Here is a 15,628-nt window from a genome sequence, read left to right as displayed (position 1 = left end):
GTACTAGCAGACCTTAAGGAAGATTAAAAAAACGCCATAAATAGTCTCAATTAAAGTCCCTCTCCCTAGGTATAAAAAATGCATTTTGGGTAACAGCAAATGATATTTGTTCCATTTACAGTTTTTTTCACAAATCATTGGAATTTATTTTGCAAGCTCTATTCATTCTATAAAAGCGTACATTATGCTACCGTTAAGTCCTGATATTAATACATTCAACAATCATTCCATTGAGTATTTAAAATCCAAACGCGCAAAAAAATCCAATTGCCAAAGTGTTTAGTTATTGGCATTCAGACCATTATTTGTCTTCACAAGTTTTTTTAATTCCCATAAAACTTCGTGCGCTATTTCTTCAGCGTAGGATTCCTCGATAATTTCCATTAGCAGCATACCGACTACTTCTGTTCCGAATTTCTCATCAGCCAAGAGTTGGGTTGTTGCCAACTAAGAAAAAAAAAACAATTTAAGAAAATAATTATATTTACATTTCCTTTCTAGAAAACTATTAATCCCAGAATTTTTCTGTTTCTTCTCGCAGTATTTAGTTTAAGAACGAAGAAAGCATAAAGCCAAGACGCAACGAGGAAACGAGGAAACTTTAATTAAGCAAGTAAAGGATAAATTTAAAAAACAAACTAATATTTTCACGATGCTCAAAGGACTTAAAAGTTCAAATGCATTTCTGTTTTGAATTATTTCTCTCAGCAACCACTCGACCGGAGTTTCATAGATGGTAGAGATATAGCATTCAAAGTTCTGACGGAGCCAAAATTATCGTAAGATACTTGAAGTCTAAGGGACACTTCTTTCAAACGATTCCAATTGAATTTCGAGGGGAAATGTGTGCTGAAATAATGATATTATTTTTTTAATTCTGATTTCTGTTCACCAACTAGCAGTTCCCATTTCCAATGTCTTGTGAAATCCGATATCGGCTTATCATTATCTTCTAAGTGCAGATGACAGCGAATTTTGGGTCCTAAATAAAATCTATTTTAGTCTCACTAAAAGAGTTTTATTAATATATATTTAGATGAAACTCATTATAGTCTCATTTTGGAAGACCCAATTCTGGAGACTTGAGAGAAGCTTAATTGAGAGTTGATTGTGGGTTACAATATTAGATTAGAATAAGAGTTATTTAAGACTTCACTTTAGTCTCATATGGGGAGACCCATTTTTAAGGACTTGAAAGACACTTAATTGAGAGTTGTTTAGAGGTTACAATATTAGATTAGAATAAGGGTTATTTAAGACTTCGTTTAGTCCCATATTGGGAGATTCATTTCTGGGGACTTGAAAGAGACTTAATTGAGAGTTGCTTAGAGGTTACAATATTAGATTAGAATAAGGGTTATTTAAGACTTCACTTTAGTCTCATATTGGGAGACTCAATTTTGGGTACTTGAAAATGGCTTAAATGAGAGTTGATTAAGGGTTACAATATTAGATTAGAATAAGGGTTATTTAAGACTTCACTTTAGTCTCATATTGGGAGACTCAATTTTGGGGACTTGAAAAAGGCTTAAATGAGAGTTGATTATGGGTTACAATATTTGATTAGAATAAGGGTTATTTAAACTTCATTTTAGTCTCATATTGGGATACTCAATTTTGAGGACTTGAAAAAGGCTTAAATGAGAGTTGATTATGGGTTACAATTTTAGATTAAAATAAGAGTCATTTAAGACTTCACTTTAGTCTCATATGGGGAGATTCATTTCTGGGAACTTGAAAGTTGCTTAGAGGTTACAATTTGAAGTTAAAATAAAAGTAATCGTAAATATAATGGCCACTTAAGTTTGATATTAAACAGGTTATTAAAAGCTTATTGTTCAACTGCCATGATGGATTGCAACTTGAATCTTGGTTACAAAATGGTCATAAGGGATGGGCTGGCTAATTTTGGTTAAGCTCAACTCACTTGAAACCCTAAAATTTTTGTAATAAAATAACCGTTTAAAATTTTTAAGTATACTAAATAATATAAATATATATAAATTTTTAAACTAGGATATTTCCTTTCAAGTAAAATTTATTCCGTATGAGTGTGTAAATAAACTGAGCTGAGTTAAAAGTAGCCTAGCATCTAGAGCCAGCCATGAAGTCTGGAGATTTTAGAACTTGCAATCCGGCATGGCAGCTGAACATAGTAGTCATTTTTGATTCAGTGTTTAATAATTATTTTAACATTGGATTTGAACGGACGCCCGACCGTGAAAGTGGTCTGCTGTATAGCGACCGCCATGCAATAACTGGTGAAGAATTTAACTATAAATCACAGTGGACTGCTCACATATAGGGCACCCTGGTTGTACTCATATCGGCAGATTTACCAGTATATCCAGAGTTTAGATCGAGCCTCCTAAAAATCGCCTCGGTTTACGCGCACAACAAGTTCCGACCACAACTGAGACAACAACCCATCATCCCCCATTTTATGGTAAAATTAGAAATGGGAATGGGTTAGTTCCCGACGGTAGTTCATTCCGATGGTTCGCTCGCGTTAATTCCTCGGTTAGAGCTTCTTCCGAGACTTTTTCTCGTTGTTTTTCTTCAAGGAAACTGAAAGCTAAAGTCGAGCGAAGAAGGTATAGTCGTATCGTCCGATCGCAGCAATGTGTCCTGTAAACTCACAAGGAGACATCCCGAAGTGTAACCCACCGATTTTGTTCAAACTCAGGGTATTGGCAGACCTTCATGTAACTTGAAAAATCCTAAAGGGAATTTATTCAATGGGCAACCGTTTTGCCATGGCAACGAAAAATGTTTTTGACAACAACAAATGGAAATTTTCCCATTGAAAATAACATGGGATTCTGACCGATTCCTAGGACCCCCCCCCCCCCCCCTGTGAAAAATTTGAACAAATTTCAAAATTTCGAAAATGCCAAAAATAGAAAAAATAGATAAAAATTGACAAAAAAAAACATCAAAATTGATCAACTTTTGATCAATTTGAGGTCAAAATCCCATGTTATTTTCAATGGGAAAATTTAATATTTTGCGTTGTCAAAAACATTTTTCGTTGCCATGGCAAAACGGTTGCCCATTGAATAAATTCCCTTTAGGATTTTTCATGATACACGAAGGTCTACCAATCCTCCGAGTTTGAACAAAATCGGTGGGTTACACTTCGGGATGTCTCCTTGTCAGTAATCGTGTACGAGATTCCGAATCAAGGAATCTGGAATCAAGAGATTCCGTGATTCGTATACAAGGCCGGACTGGCTAGTAGTTGGCCCCACCGGCTATGTAATCGTGTTGGCCCCATTTCCCATTAATGCCAAATTTTTCCTCTTTGGCCCCCAATTTGAGTTGGCTTCGATCGCCGGTTAGCCGCCCGGGACTGTTCGTATGTGATTCCTAGATTTCGAAAATTCGTATATATTGTTAGATTCTCGAGATTTTCAAGATTCCAGATTAGATTCTTGAGATTCGGAATCACGGAATCAAGGCCCGTAAGAGATTCCTCGAAGTGACGGACCCCTCGGGTCCTTTTCAGGCGTCATTTGATAGGTATTAGTTATCTCTATCTATCGATGCAAGTGCTGAGCCGCGGATTTTAGTCAAAGGGGTATTTCTCTCCCCAATTAGGAATTTCGGTGTATAGGTTGCTATCATTGCTATTTCGATATTCGATTAAATGCTATTTTAAATAACGCAGTGGTAAAATTAGGTCTAAAGAGGAGGATTAGGCCTATACACAGTTAGAAAAAAGGGTTTCCAAGGGTTTTATTAGGGTTTGCTTTGGGTTTAAAAAAGGTTTATGAAAAAATTATAAACCCTTAAGGTTTGTTTTAGCAACTTGCACGGTTTGAAAAGGGTTTAAATGTTTAAAGGAAACCCCTATAGGTTAATGGAAAACCCTTAGGATTCCAATTTAAGAACCTATAGAAAAAAAAGAATAATTTATCACTTTTTAAAACCCTTTTCAAACCCGGCACGTTTTAACTATCTCACGCCATCTATGCCAAAATTTGATATCAAGCCTTATAATAATTTCATAAAACGTAAAGGAAGACGGACTTTCCCCAAAATGGTTTCTCTAAACATCGTTGCAATCATACGTCTTTCGGTGGTTCTGTGCTAAAACGCCCGCCTGTCGTGCTAGAGGACTTAGGTTCGAAACGCGACCGTTGCCATCGCCAAAATTTGTTATAAAGTCGTAAATTAAATTAATTAATTTTAATTTAATCTATCTACAGGGCTTTAGTTGGAAACCCTAGGAAGTGTTTAAAGGGTTTGAAAAGAGTTTAAATATAAACCATGTTGTGTCGATTGTCTTTATTTACGGGGTATTGTTGCAAACCCTAGGAAGTGTATAAAGGGTTTCTAATGGTTCAATTTATAATCATAAAAGTGCTCATTTTGAAACCTTGTGAGGTTGAAAATTTCCGTTAAAGGGTTTTGGAGGGTTTGAATTTGTGAAATTTTTTTTAAGAACCTTGGGGGTTTATAATCAAACTCTTTTTTCTAACAGTGTATAATTAGCGAATAAGTAGATAAGTCCATTATGAAAAGGGATAATAAAGCTAAACCCTACAAATTTGAAGAAATTTAAAAACTTACTAATAGCTCGTACCGATAGGTCTTCGAGCAAACAAAAAGACGCGAAACTCGGACCACATAGATCTTCGAGTGAAAAAGTAAATTAAATTGAATTAAATAGCTAGAAATTCCAACGGTAGACCGGTTTCGTCCTATTTGGGACTCGTCAGTACCGTGCGGGAAATCTGGCTGGCGACTAAAACACCGAATAGAGAAATTAAGCCTAAATATTAAAAATTTCGAAACGAGTTGCATAGCAACGGAAAGCAATGTTAAGTGAGGAGGAGGCTACTATTTTGGCTGTGCCATCTTGTGTTACAATAACATAATTTATTTTTGGTATTGCCAAGAATGGAATTATTTATATTAGGAAGAATGATTATGTCGCTATAATCGGCGGGCACTTTGAACACCTTACCTCCCGTCACGTGGGGGGGGGGGGGCAAAAGAAACTTCACCAGCGTTTAATTCCATAGCGTCCAACTTTGATCTCTCGCGCTACAGTGGCCAACCCATTCGCCGAAATTCCGTGAGCAAAATTTCCCCCTATAAACTGTAATATAACCTGTAGGAGTTCAGCGCCACACTCGTTTTTATATTGGCTTCAATGCTAAAACTATTCAAAAATAATATTCCGCTAGGGGCGCATAAACCATACACATATTTTGCTCGTAGGTTAACATAGAAACTTCAACGAATTGGTTGGCCGCTGTAGCGCGAACAGCGCGTGATCCAAGTTGGCCGTGCGTCGAGTGACGTAAATATTACCCACCAATGAAATACCAGGACTTTTGTATTTATTTTAAGCGGCGGAGCGTACTGGGGAGAGACACGCTAAAAAACGTCTCGACATAGACATTATCCCTAGGTATAAATAATTACATTCTTGGTATTACCATGTAATACCATTAAAAACTTGTAGTACTGCGTAATACCGTTAAAATCCTTTCAGAAATTGTAGTATAGTGTAATACTGTGCAGTAGCTGTAATACTGTGTAGTAGCTGTAATACGGGCGTAGTACCGTGTAATTCCGCGGAGTACCGTGTAATACAATGTGTAATATATGGCAGTACGGTGTAATAATTGGTAATTCAATCAATATTCAGTAATACGTGTAGTACAAGTAATATTTCTGTAGTACCAAGTAATCTCTAGTCCGGTGTACACTAAAAAACCTAGTGGTTACCCCCTCGATTTTATCCCCCACTACGTATAACCTATACATTACATAACTACATCTTGGATTCTGGGTCGGTTGAAAGCTGTGGTAGCTTGGAGCAACAAAAATAAGGAGAACGCAGCTAGCCTTTAAACACGCTAACGAAAGGTTGTGTACGAATTTAATTGGACGAGGGTCACGAGCCTTTACGCTGAACCAAGGATCCTATATGTTAGAAGAAGGATATGAGGCGAAGAACGAAAAATGGCAGCGCCGTCGGTGGGTCATGCGCGATAGAGAATCCGTTATTAGATTCCGTCAAGGACAAAACATGGAGGAAGCACCGCCAAAATTTGTCCTTGAGGGAATAGAAACAAGACGTCCCGCGTTTAGAGGCTCTCTTAATATCGACGGCGCTGTCGGCATTTTGAAAACACGGGCTGGCCGGGGGGCTACCTACCCTTCTAACATATAGGATCCTCGGCTGAACGTTTTACGGGCGAGGGGGGGAGACAATTTCCGAATTTTCCCCTTCCGACACAAGAAAATCCACGACTTTTGACGGGTTGCGTTCTCCTTGTGTGGGGTGTTGTGTTTGTTGCTCCTAGATGGCAGCAACTAACACAACGGCGACTATTTAAATTGATATAAAAACCTGAGGGATGAGGATTGGTCCCAAATAAAGGGTATTAGGGATGTTGACCTCGCCGTCGCATTCGTAGAAGACAAAGTAAACTCGCCAGTCGCGCAAAATATCCCTAATAAGCCTAAAAGTAAAAATTCTAAAACAAGATATCCCAATTGGTTCTCCGACGATTTAAAAAAAAGCTCTATCAATGAAGCTTTATTACCATCATAAGTTTAACCGGAAAGGTAATACGGAAGATTGTACAACCTTTAAAACTCTTCGGAAAGAATGTCGTAAGCTTCTTAAACTTGATAAAAACCACTTTGAAAACTCTATTATTGATAATATTAAAACTAACCCTGAAAAATTATAGACCTATGTAAATGAACGTATCAAGAACAACAGCAGATCTTAATTTAGGACGAACAAGACGTACGACGGTCGGAATACACACAATCCTTCTAATGTGTTAAGTTTGTTTGAGCTATTCACAGCAACCTGCAACGCCGGTATCGCAACCAAAATATATCCACGGTCACACATATAAACATATTTACACTTATTTGTTACTTCTAGTCATACTTTGAAAGCATCGAAAATTTCTTCGATCAGTGTCACTTTTATTTTTTACTTCTGATCACACTTATTTGTTACTACTTAGTCAGCCGTTGAGTGTCACACTTGTTTCTTCTAGTAACTTAATAGTTACTTCTGATCACACTTATTTTTTCTAGTAACTTATTAGTTACTTTTGATCACATTTATTAGTTACTTTTGATCACACTTATTTGTTACTTCTGGTCATACGCCGAAGACTAGGCCGATCAGTGTCATACTGAATTGTTACTTCTGCTCATACGTTGAAAGTGTGGCCCACTCTGAACGGCCTTGAAAAACGCCAGAGGGAAACGGGCGCGTATAAACACGCGGATTTACAATGTTGGAAATTGCGGGGGTCCGTAAACGCTGCCCAAAAAACCTTACTTAGAATTAAATTTAAGGAACGTATTTGCAATTCTAGGTTAAGTGTAAACCACAGCTATTCAAAAATATAACTTTCATGAAAATCGGACTTAAATTAAGGAACGTTATGTCGACTTTCAGGCGGAAATATAAAACCACGAACATTGGGGTCCGGTAAATAACCCCGAAAACTATACTTAAATTTAATATTTACTGATATAACCGAAGTTGTATTTCAAGTGAATCCTAACCTATCCAATAATATTTTTTTTAACGTTATCGGACTTAATTTTAAAGAAAATATCTACCACATAAAGGAAATCACCGAAAATAGTAAATTGGGCAAATGCCCAACTTCTTGGGCTCCGATTTGAAAACTTTATGAAAGGCTATCAATGGCGATGTTTGCTTTTCGAACGAGATATCATTGACTCTTCTAGCCCTAACCGTTGAAGAGGTATGCGTGACACGGCGGCATCGGCGGCATCGGCAACGGCTACACTGTACGTGAGACTAATACACACAAATCCTTAGGATTGTGTGTAAGAAGGGGAATTTATCACACATCATGATGACATATCTAAAAGGTTTTCCTTTTACTTCTCGGAACTCGGCTGCATTAAATAACCTTATTTAAATTAAATTAAATTACCTTCATTTAATTAAATTACCTTCATTACATTAAATTACCTTCATTTAATTAAATTACCTTCATTTAATTAAATTACCTTCATTTAATTTAATTTAATTAAATTACCTTCATTTAATTTAATTTAATTAAATTACCTTCATTTAATTTAATTTAATTAAATTACCTTCATTTAATTTAATTTAATTAAATTACCTTCATTTAATTAAATTACCTTCATTTAATTAAATTACCTTCATTTAATTAAATTACCTTCATTTAATTAAATTATCTTCATTTAATTAAATTATCTTCATTTAATTAAATTACCTTCATTTAATTAAATTACCTTCATTTAATTAAATTACCTTCATTTAATTAAATTACCTTCATTTAATTAAATTATCTTCATTTAATTAAATTACCTTCATTTAATTAAATTACCTTCATTTAATTAAATTACCTTCATTTAATTAAATTACCTTCATTTAATTAAATTACCTTCATTTAATTAAATTACCTTCATTTAATTAAATTACCTTCATTTAATTAAATTACCTTCATTTAATTAAATTACCTTCATTTAATTAAATTACCTTCATTTAATTAAATTACCTTCATTTAATTAAATTACCTTCATTTAATTAAATTACCTTCATTTAATTAAATTACCTTCATTTAATTAAATTACCTTCATTTAATTAAATTACCTTCATTTAATTAAATTACCTTCATTTAATTAAATTACCTTCATTTAATTAAATTACCTTCATTTAATTAAATTACCTTCATTTAATTAAATTACCTTCATTTAATTAAATTACCTTCATTTAATTAAATTACCTTCATTTAATTAAATTACCTTCATTTAATTAAATTTAATTTAATTACCTTAATTTAATTTAATTTAATTAAATTACCTCCATTTAATTAAATTACCTTCGTTTAATTAAATTACCGTCGTTTAATTAAATTATATTCGTTTAATTAAATTACCTTCATTTAATTAAATTACCTTCATTTAATTTAATTTAATTAAATTTCCTTCATTTAATTTAATTTAATTAAATTACCTTCATTTAATTAAATTACCTTCATTTAATTAAATTACCTCCATTTAATTAAATTACCTTCGTTTAATTAAATTACCTTCGTTTAATTAAATTACCTTCGTTTAATTAAATTACCTTCGTTTAATTAAATTACCGTCGTTTAATTAAATTACCTTCGTTTAATTAAATTACCTTCATTTAATTAAATTACCTTCATTTAATTAAATTACCTTCATTTAATTTAATTTAATTAAATTTCCTTCATTTAATTTAATTTAATTAAATTACCTTCATTTAATTTAATTTAATTAATATTTCCTTCATTTAATTTAATTTAATTAAATTACCTTTATTTAATTAAATTACCTTCATTTAATTAAATTACCTTCATTTAATTAAATTACCTTCATTTAATTAAATTACCTTCATTTAATTAAATTACCTTCGTTTAATTAAATTACCTTCGTTTAATTAAATTACCTTCGTTTAATTAAATTACCGTCGTTTAATTAAATTACCTTCATTTAATTAAATTACCTTCATTTAATTAAATTACCTTCATTTAATTAAATTATCTTCATTTAATTAAATTACCTTCATTTAATTAAATTACCTTCATTTAATTAAATTACCTTCATTTAATTAAATTACCTTCATTTAATTAAATTATCTTCATTTAATTAAATTACCTTCATTTAATTAAATTACCTTCATTTAATTAAATTACCTTCATTTAATTAAATTACCTTCATTTAATTAAATTACCTTCATTTAATTAAATTACCTTCATTTAATTAAATTACCTTCATTTAATTAAATTACCTTCATTTAATTAAATTACCTTCATTTAATTAAATTACCTTCGTTTAATTAAATTACCTTCGTTTAATTAAATTACCTTCATTTAATTAAATTACCTTCATTTAATTAAATTACCTTCATTTAATTAAATTACCTTCATTTAATTAAATTACCTTCATTTAATTAAATTACCTTCATTTAATTAAATTACCTTCATTTAATTAAATTACCTTCATTTAATTAAATTACCTTCATTTCATTAAATTACCTTCATTTAATTAAATTACCTTCATTTAATTAAATTACCTTCATTTAATTAAATTACCTTCGTTTAATTAAATTACCCTCGTTTAATTAAATTACCTTCGTTTAATTAAATTACCTTCGTTTAATTAAATTACCTTAGTTTAATTAAATTACCGTCGTTTAATTAAATTACCTTCGTTTAATTAAATTACCTTCATTTAATTAAATTACCTTCATTTAATTAAATTACCTTCATTTAATTAAATAACCTTAATTAAATTAAATTACGTTCATTTAATTAAATAACCTTAATTAAATTAAATTACCTCAATTGGATTAAATTACCATAATTAAATAAAATTACTATAATTAAATTAAATTACTATAATTAAATTAAATTACTATAATTAAATTAAATTACTATAATTAAATTAAATTACTATAATTAAATTAAATTACCTCATTTAATTTAATTACCTCAATTGGATTAAATTACTATAATTAAATTAAATTACCTCAATTAATTTAATTGCCTTATTTTATTTTATTACATTAATGAAGTTAAATTACTTGAATTAAATTACATAAAATTAATTGAAAATTTTGTTAATTAATTTACATTAAATTAATTGAAATTTTTGTTAAATAATTTACATTAAATTAATTGAAATTTTTGTTAAATAATTTACATTAAATTAATTGAAATTTTTGTTAAATAATTTACATTAAATTAATTGAATTTTTTGTTAAATAATTTACATTAAATTAATTGAATTTTTTTAAAATAATTAACATTAAATTAATTGAATTTTTTTAAAATAATTTACATTAAATTAATTGAAAATTTTGTTAATTAATTCACATTAAATTAATTGAAAATTTTGTTTATTAATTTACATTAATTAATTGTAAATTTTGTTAAATAATTTACATTAAATTAATTGAAATTTTTGTTAAATAATTTACATTAAATTAATTGAAATTTTTGTTAAAGAATTTACATTAAATTAATTGAAATTTTTGTTAAATAATTTACATTAAATTAATTGAAATTTTTGTTAAATAATTTACATTAAATTAATTGAAATTTTTGTTAAATAATTTACATTAAATTAATTGAAATTTTTGTTAAATAATTTACATTAAATTAATTGAAATTTTTGTTAAATAATTTACATTAAATTAATTGAAATTTTTGTTAAAGAATTTACATTAAATTAATTGAAATTTTTGTTAATTAATTAAAACAAATAAATTTTAATTGAAAAAGTAATTGCCATAATAAAGTAGTTAGTGTTTGAGTTGTAGATCATCTATACATAATAAAAAGCTGTTGGTTGGGTGGTAGGTAGGTAGGTTCGTCAACCGATTTTGGCGACTTATTTCTCGATTTTCTGACGCTTTTCGCGCGCGCGTTACGGGCGCGAGCGTCGCGTGGCATTTTTTTACGTACGCTACGATTTGCGTTTTCGCATCGAGTCGGCTTCGATTTCCGATTTGGTTTTTAGTTTTTTTATTACAAATTTTCTAAAGTGACGCAAATGTCAGTTTGTAAAAATGCTCAAAATCTGTCGCCCCTGAGAGTTGGGCCGTGTTTGTCCCAACACGAAATACACCCGAAAATTTTCTCTCTTGCAGCCGCGAATTTCGGAGGGGGGGGGTCGTGCGGGGGTAGTTTCAGAAGGCCTGTGTGTTTCGGTAACGGGGGAGGGGGAGGGGGGGGGTTTCGAGTTCGTTCCGATTTGATAGTCCCGTGGTCTTTATGCATCAGCCATTTGATACAGGGGGTTTAAAGGGGTACAGGGGGGTTTGGAACGATTGCGAGTTTGAGTTATTTTTGCGGGAAAAAGGGTACCACGGAAATTCTCGCGTTGAACAGGGGGAGGGGAATACTACAGAAATTCGGCTTCGATTTCCGAGTTGGTTTTTAGTTTTTTTATTGCAAATTTTCTCAAGTGCCGCAAATGTCAGTTTCTAAAAATGCTCAAAATTTGTCCCCCTGAGAGTTGGGCCGTGTTTGTCCCAACACGCAATACACCCGAAAATTTTCTCTCTTGCAGCCGCGAATTTCGGAGGGGGGGGTCGTGCGGGGGTAGTATCAGAAGGCCTGTGTGTTTCGGAAACGGGGGAGGGGGGGTTTCAGGTTCGTTCCGATTTGAAAGTCCCGTGGTCTCTCGGCGTACGTTAGTCCCGTGGTCTTTATGCATCAGCCATTGGATACAGGGGGTTTAAAAGGGTACAGGGGGTTTGGAACGATTGCGAGTTTGAGTTATTTTTGCGGGAAAAAGGGTACCACGGAAATTCTCGCGTTGAACAGGGGGAGGGGAATACTACGGAAATTATCACATGTGAAAAGCGGAGAGGGGGTACCACGGTAATTATCACATGGGGAACATGGGGATGGGGTACCCCGGTAATTTTCACATGGGGAAAAAAGGGAAGGAAGGGCCTTACAGCGGTGGTTCGACTATGGGGTAAAGGGTGCCACGGAAATTCTCGCGTTGGAAAGGGGGAGGGGAGTACTACGGAAATTCTCGCATGGAGAAAAGGGGGAGAGGGTACCACGGTAATTATCACATGGGAAAAAGGGGGAGGGGTTACCCCGGTAATTATATCATGGGGAAAAGGGGGATGAAGGGCCTTACTGCGGTGGTTTTACTATGGGTAAAAGAGCACCACGGTAATTATCAGATGGGATAAAGGGGTTGGAGGGGGGCGTACTGGAGTGGAGCGCCTCGAAACACACAACTAGCTGAGGGCCCGCCTGTAAGGCGGGCTTCTCGGCTAGTTAATTACATAAATATGTATCGGCCGCCAATCTTGAAAGTTGAGCAATAAAAAGTACATCATATCATTTGCCTCTTGGTCCATACACTTGGTTTAGCGTGTGATATTAGAAGCTCTAAATTTGTTACACAAACATGACAGCCGACTTCATCATACAACATTTTTCGTCGGAAACTTATTTAGAGGCAAGGACGGCAATTTTGTAAACCCTCCACCCGTTTACTTTAGTAAATTGTCTTACTTTCAATATTTCTTCGTCTTTCAATTTAGCCGTGGACCATTTTTGAGGTCTTAAATCGACGTCAGGTGTTAAGAAATATGGACATGGATGCTGTTCCCCGATATCTGGTAGTAGGTGAGGCATTTCAACGCAAAGTTCACTCGGAGGCGGAACCTCTTGAAAGTAGTCCGGTCTGTAAAAATATTTTCGATGAAATGAATTTGATGAAGTATTTAAATTAAAATAAAATTAGTAATTAAATATTTTTCGGGAAATATTTCCCCATTGCATACGTCACCGGAGTACGAATCAATCACGTCGAAAGATGTCAGTTTTAGGGACCCAATGAATTACGTCAATTACCGGGCTGATCTGATTCTTTTGGGGGAAGGAGCTTACTGTTCGAGTATAACAGGGGTTGGGAGGAACGCTAAAAATTGTCTAAACATACTAATTCTACCTAAGAAGAAATAAATACATTCTTGGCTGTATTTAGAAAACTATTATTTTGCCATTCGAACAGGAAGTTGCAAGAAAAATACATCTCCTACCAAACGGGGGTTATTGTAAGTTTCTGATAATAGCCATAAAATAATATATGTCCGTCTCGCTAACTAGCTAATGTCGAAACATGTACCTTCTAGCATGTACAGAGCTCTTATACCTTCGTACATATGTTAGGGAAGCAGGGAACCTTTATGTTCTGTTGACTGGCAACCCTGTTGCTTGAAGAGCTACCCAAGCGCCATCGATATTTATCTAAGAGTACTATTTTTTTAATTTTACGTAAATATATATTTCAATATAGGTACAAAAGCATATTAAGAGTGTTCTACAAATTTATTTACGTATATTAATTTTTTTTTAACTATTAATTATTCAAAATAAAATACAGGTGGCTCTAGTAATGGTTTACTATTCGTAAGGCAAAGAACAAAGAAAGGTAAACTAAGCTAAACCTAGGCTTAATTTAAAAGTATGAAAGCAAATAAAAGTCACTCAACCGCTAAGTTTTCTAAAGGCATGATTTTCATGACAAAAGTAATATATTAATATAAATTATAAGTTAAATTTACCTTAAAACCGAAATTTTTGAGTTTCTAGCACGTGCTACGGTGTAAAACAACAATACAAACTTTAAAAAATAATATAAGATTTCGTAGTTCAATAGCCGAACGGTAGATGGCGCGACGAGCACCATTTTAACCCAGGGTTGTGAAGCCGCAGCTCCTTAGGTCCACCCTCCCGTGGCCAAAGTAATCCAACCTGTGTAGAAGAGTCGTGAAAATACTTATCTGACGAAAATATACTACGAGTCGTAATATATTTTAAAATGACTTACATTGGTTGAGAAAGAAATAAATATCGTTAGACAGTATAATTTTTACACTTTACATCATTGCCCCAAAATATATATGTTTTATTTTAATGATATAGATAGTTATTTCTCACCCAGGTGATAGATTATAAACTTCCGAACATACTTGATGATTATTAATAACTTTATTTAAAAAATGTGCGAAAAAGTGAATTATTTTTATAAATTTTCACGCAGATGGCATTAGAAGCCTTTCTAATCGATAAAGTGAGCCTGGAATATTCATTGATTAAAATTGCGTTGCCATAACTACTATACCAACAACAATATATTCCTTAAACCGCTTCAATCAATATTAAATATATATAATATATATATATATATATATATAATATTCATGTTTAAAAACAATTAACCAAAAAACAAACTGGCTATATATAAATATTTCATTTGTGACTGACCTGGACTTAACTCCTCTAACTGGTGGAATAACGGCATAGTGGGAACTTCTCAAGTCCGTGGGTGACACTTGATAAGGGCTATCCGTATGAAGCATTGGACTATCCAGGCTAGTTAGCGTGTTCAAAGAGAACAAAAATATTATGAACATTTTTAAAAAATCTAAAAATCATCTTAGTATACCTCGGTAACCGAGGAGTTACTATTTTTCCTGAGTTAACGGCCATTTACTTCTAGAGTAGAGCCATTCTTTATAACCATTCTGAAGCATAAGCTTTGCGAGTCAAAAAATCAATGACGCAACGAAATTTGACCTAGTAAAGAAGGAAAACTTTCGTAACAGCGAATGTAAAATATGTAACATAATCACTCATATGTATGCCATTATGGTATTTTCTTTAATGAAACTTACTTCACGGAATATGACGATTTTTGAAAAAGCGCGAAGCGCTGGCCGGTTTTGTGACCAGCCAAGATGCGGGAGCACGCGCTGGTTAAATCCTGAGGGTGAAATTAAATGTAGAAGCGCCGATCTACAGGAGTCCGGCCGACGAGATGTCTCCGTTGGAATTCCTGGAGGCTCTCGACCGGTATCAGGGGGTTACGGGGTACAGCGAAGGGTATATCCTCTTGAAAGTACTACCATCGTGCACGCGGGGACCCACTGCACTTTCCTTGAAAGTTTTTCGTCAGGCGTTTCGTGACGAAATTTTAGTCACAGGTTACGCCAGACGTATCCAAATTGAGTTGGATACCCGATCACAAGGTGCGGATGAACCCCTGACGCAGTATATTCACTGTATTAGCGTCG

General features: G+C 33.2%; 1 protein-coding gene across 1 annotated transcript; it reads right to left on the bottom strand.

Annotated features, from left to right (window-relative positions):
• Positions 1 to 279: 279 nt before the first annotated feature.
• Positions 280 to 14,914, bottom strand: LOC149933499 (uncharacterized). The gene is made up of 3 exons (XM_090157308.1): positions 14,820 to 14,914; positions 13,062 to 13,233; positions 280 to 447 (listed from the first exon to the last, which is right to left on the bottom strand). Exons 1-3 carry the CDS (start codon positions 14,912 to 14,914, stop codon positions 280 to 282), a joined length of 435 nt encoding a protein of 144 aa, XP_090013434.1.
• Between the last annotated feature and the right edge of the window lie 714 nt (positions 14,915 to 15,628).

Source organism: Leiobunum rupestre, chromosome 8 (genome assembly GCF_980474605.1).
Source record: "Leiobunum rupestre chromosome 8, qqLeiRupe1.1.hap1, whole genome shotgun sequence".
NCBI classification, from domain to species: Eukaryota; Metazoa; Arthropoda; class Arachnida; order Opiliones; family Sclerosomatidae; genus Leiobunum; species Leiobunum rupestre.
This window is presented reverse-complemented; position numbering and strand designations above follow the sequence as displayed.

What these genes read in the sequence shown, in the direction of transcription:
- LOC149933499 (XM_090157308.1), bottom strand. Translation starts at nt 14,914, where the DNA reads ATGCTTCATACGGATAGCCCTTATCAAGTGTCACCCACGGACTTGAGA. An exon ending in GTTAGAGGAGTTAAGTCCAG is followed by an intron (nt 13,234 to 14,819) that starts GTCAGTCACAAA and finishes ATATTTTTACAG; the next exon opens with ACCGGACTACTTTCAAGAGG. An exon ending in AAGACGAAGAAATATTGAAA is followed by an intron (nt 448 to 13,061) that starts GTAAGACAATTT and finishes TTTTTTTCTTAG; the next exon opens with TTGGCAACAACCCAACTCTT.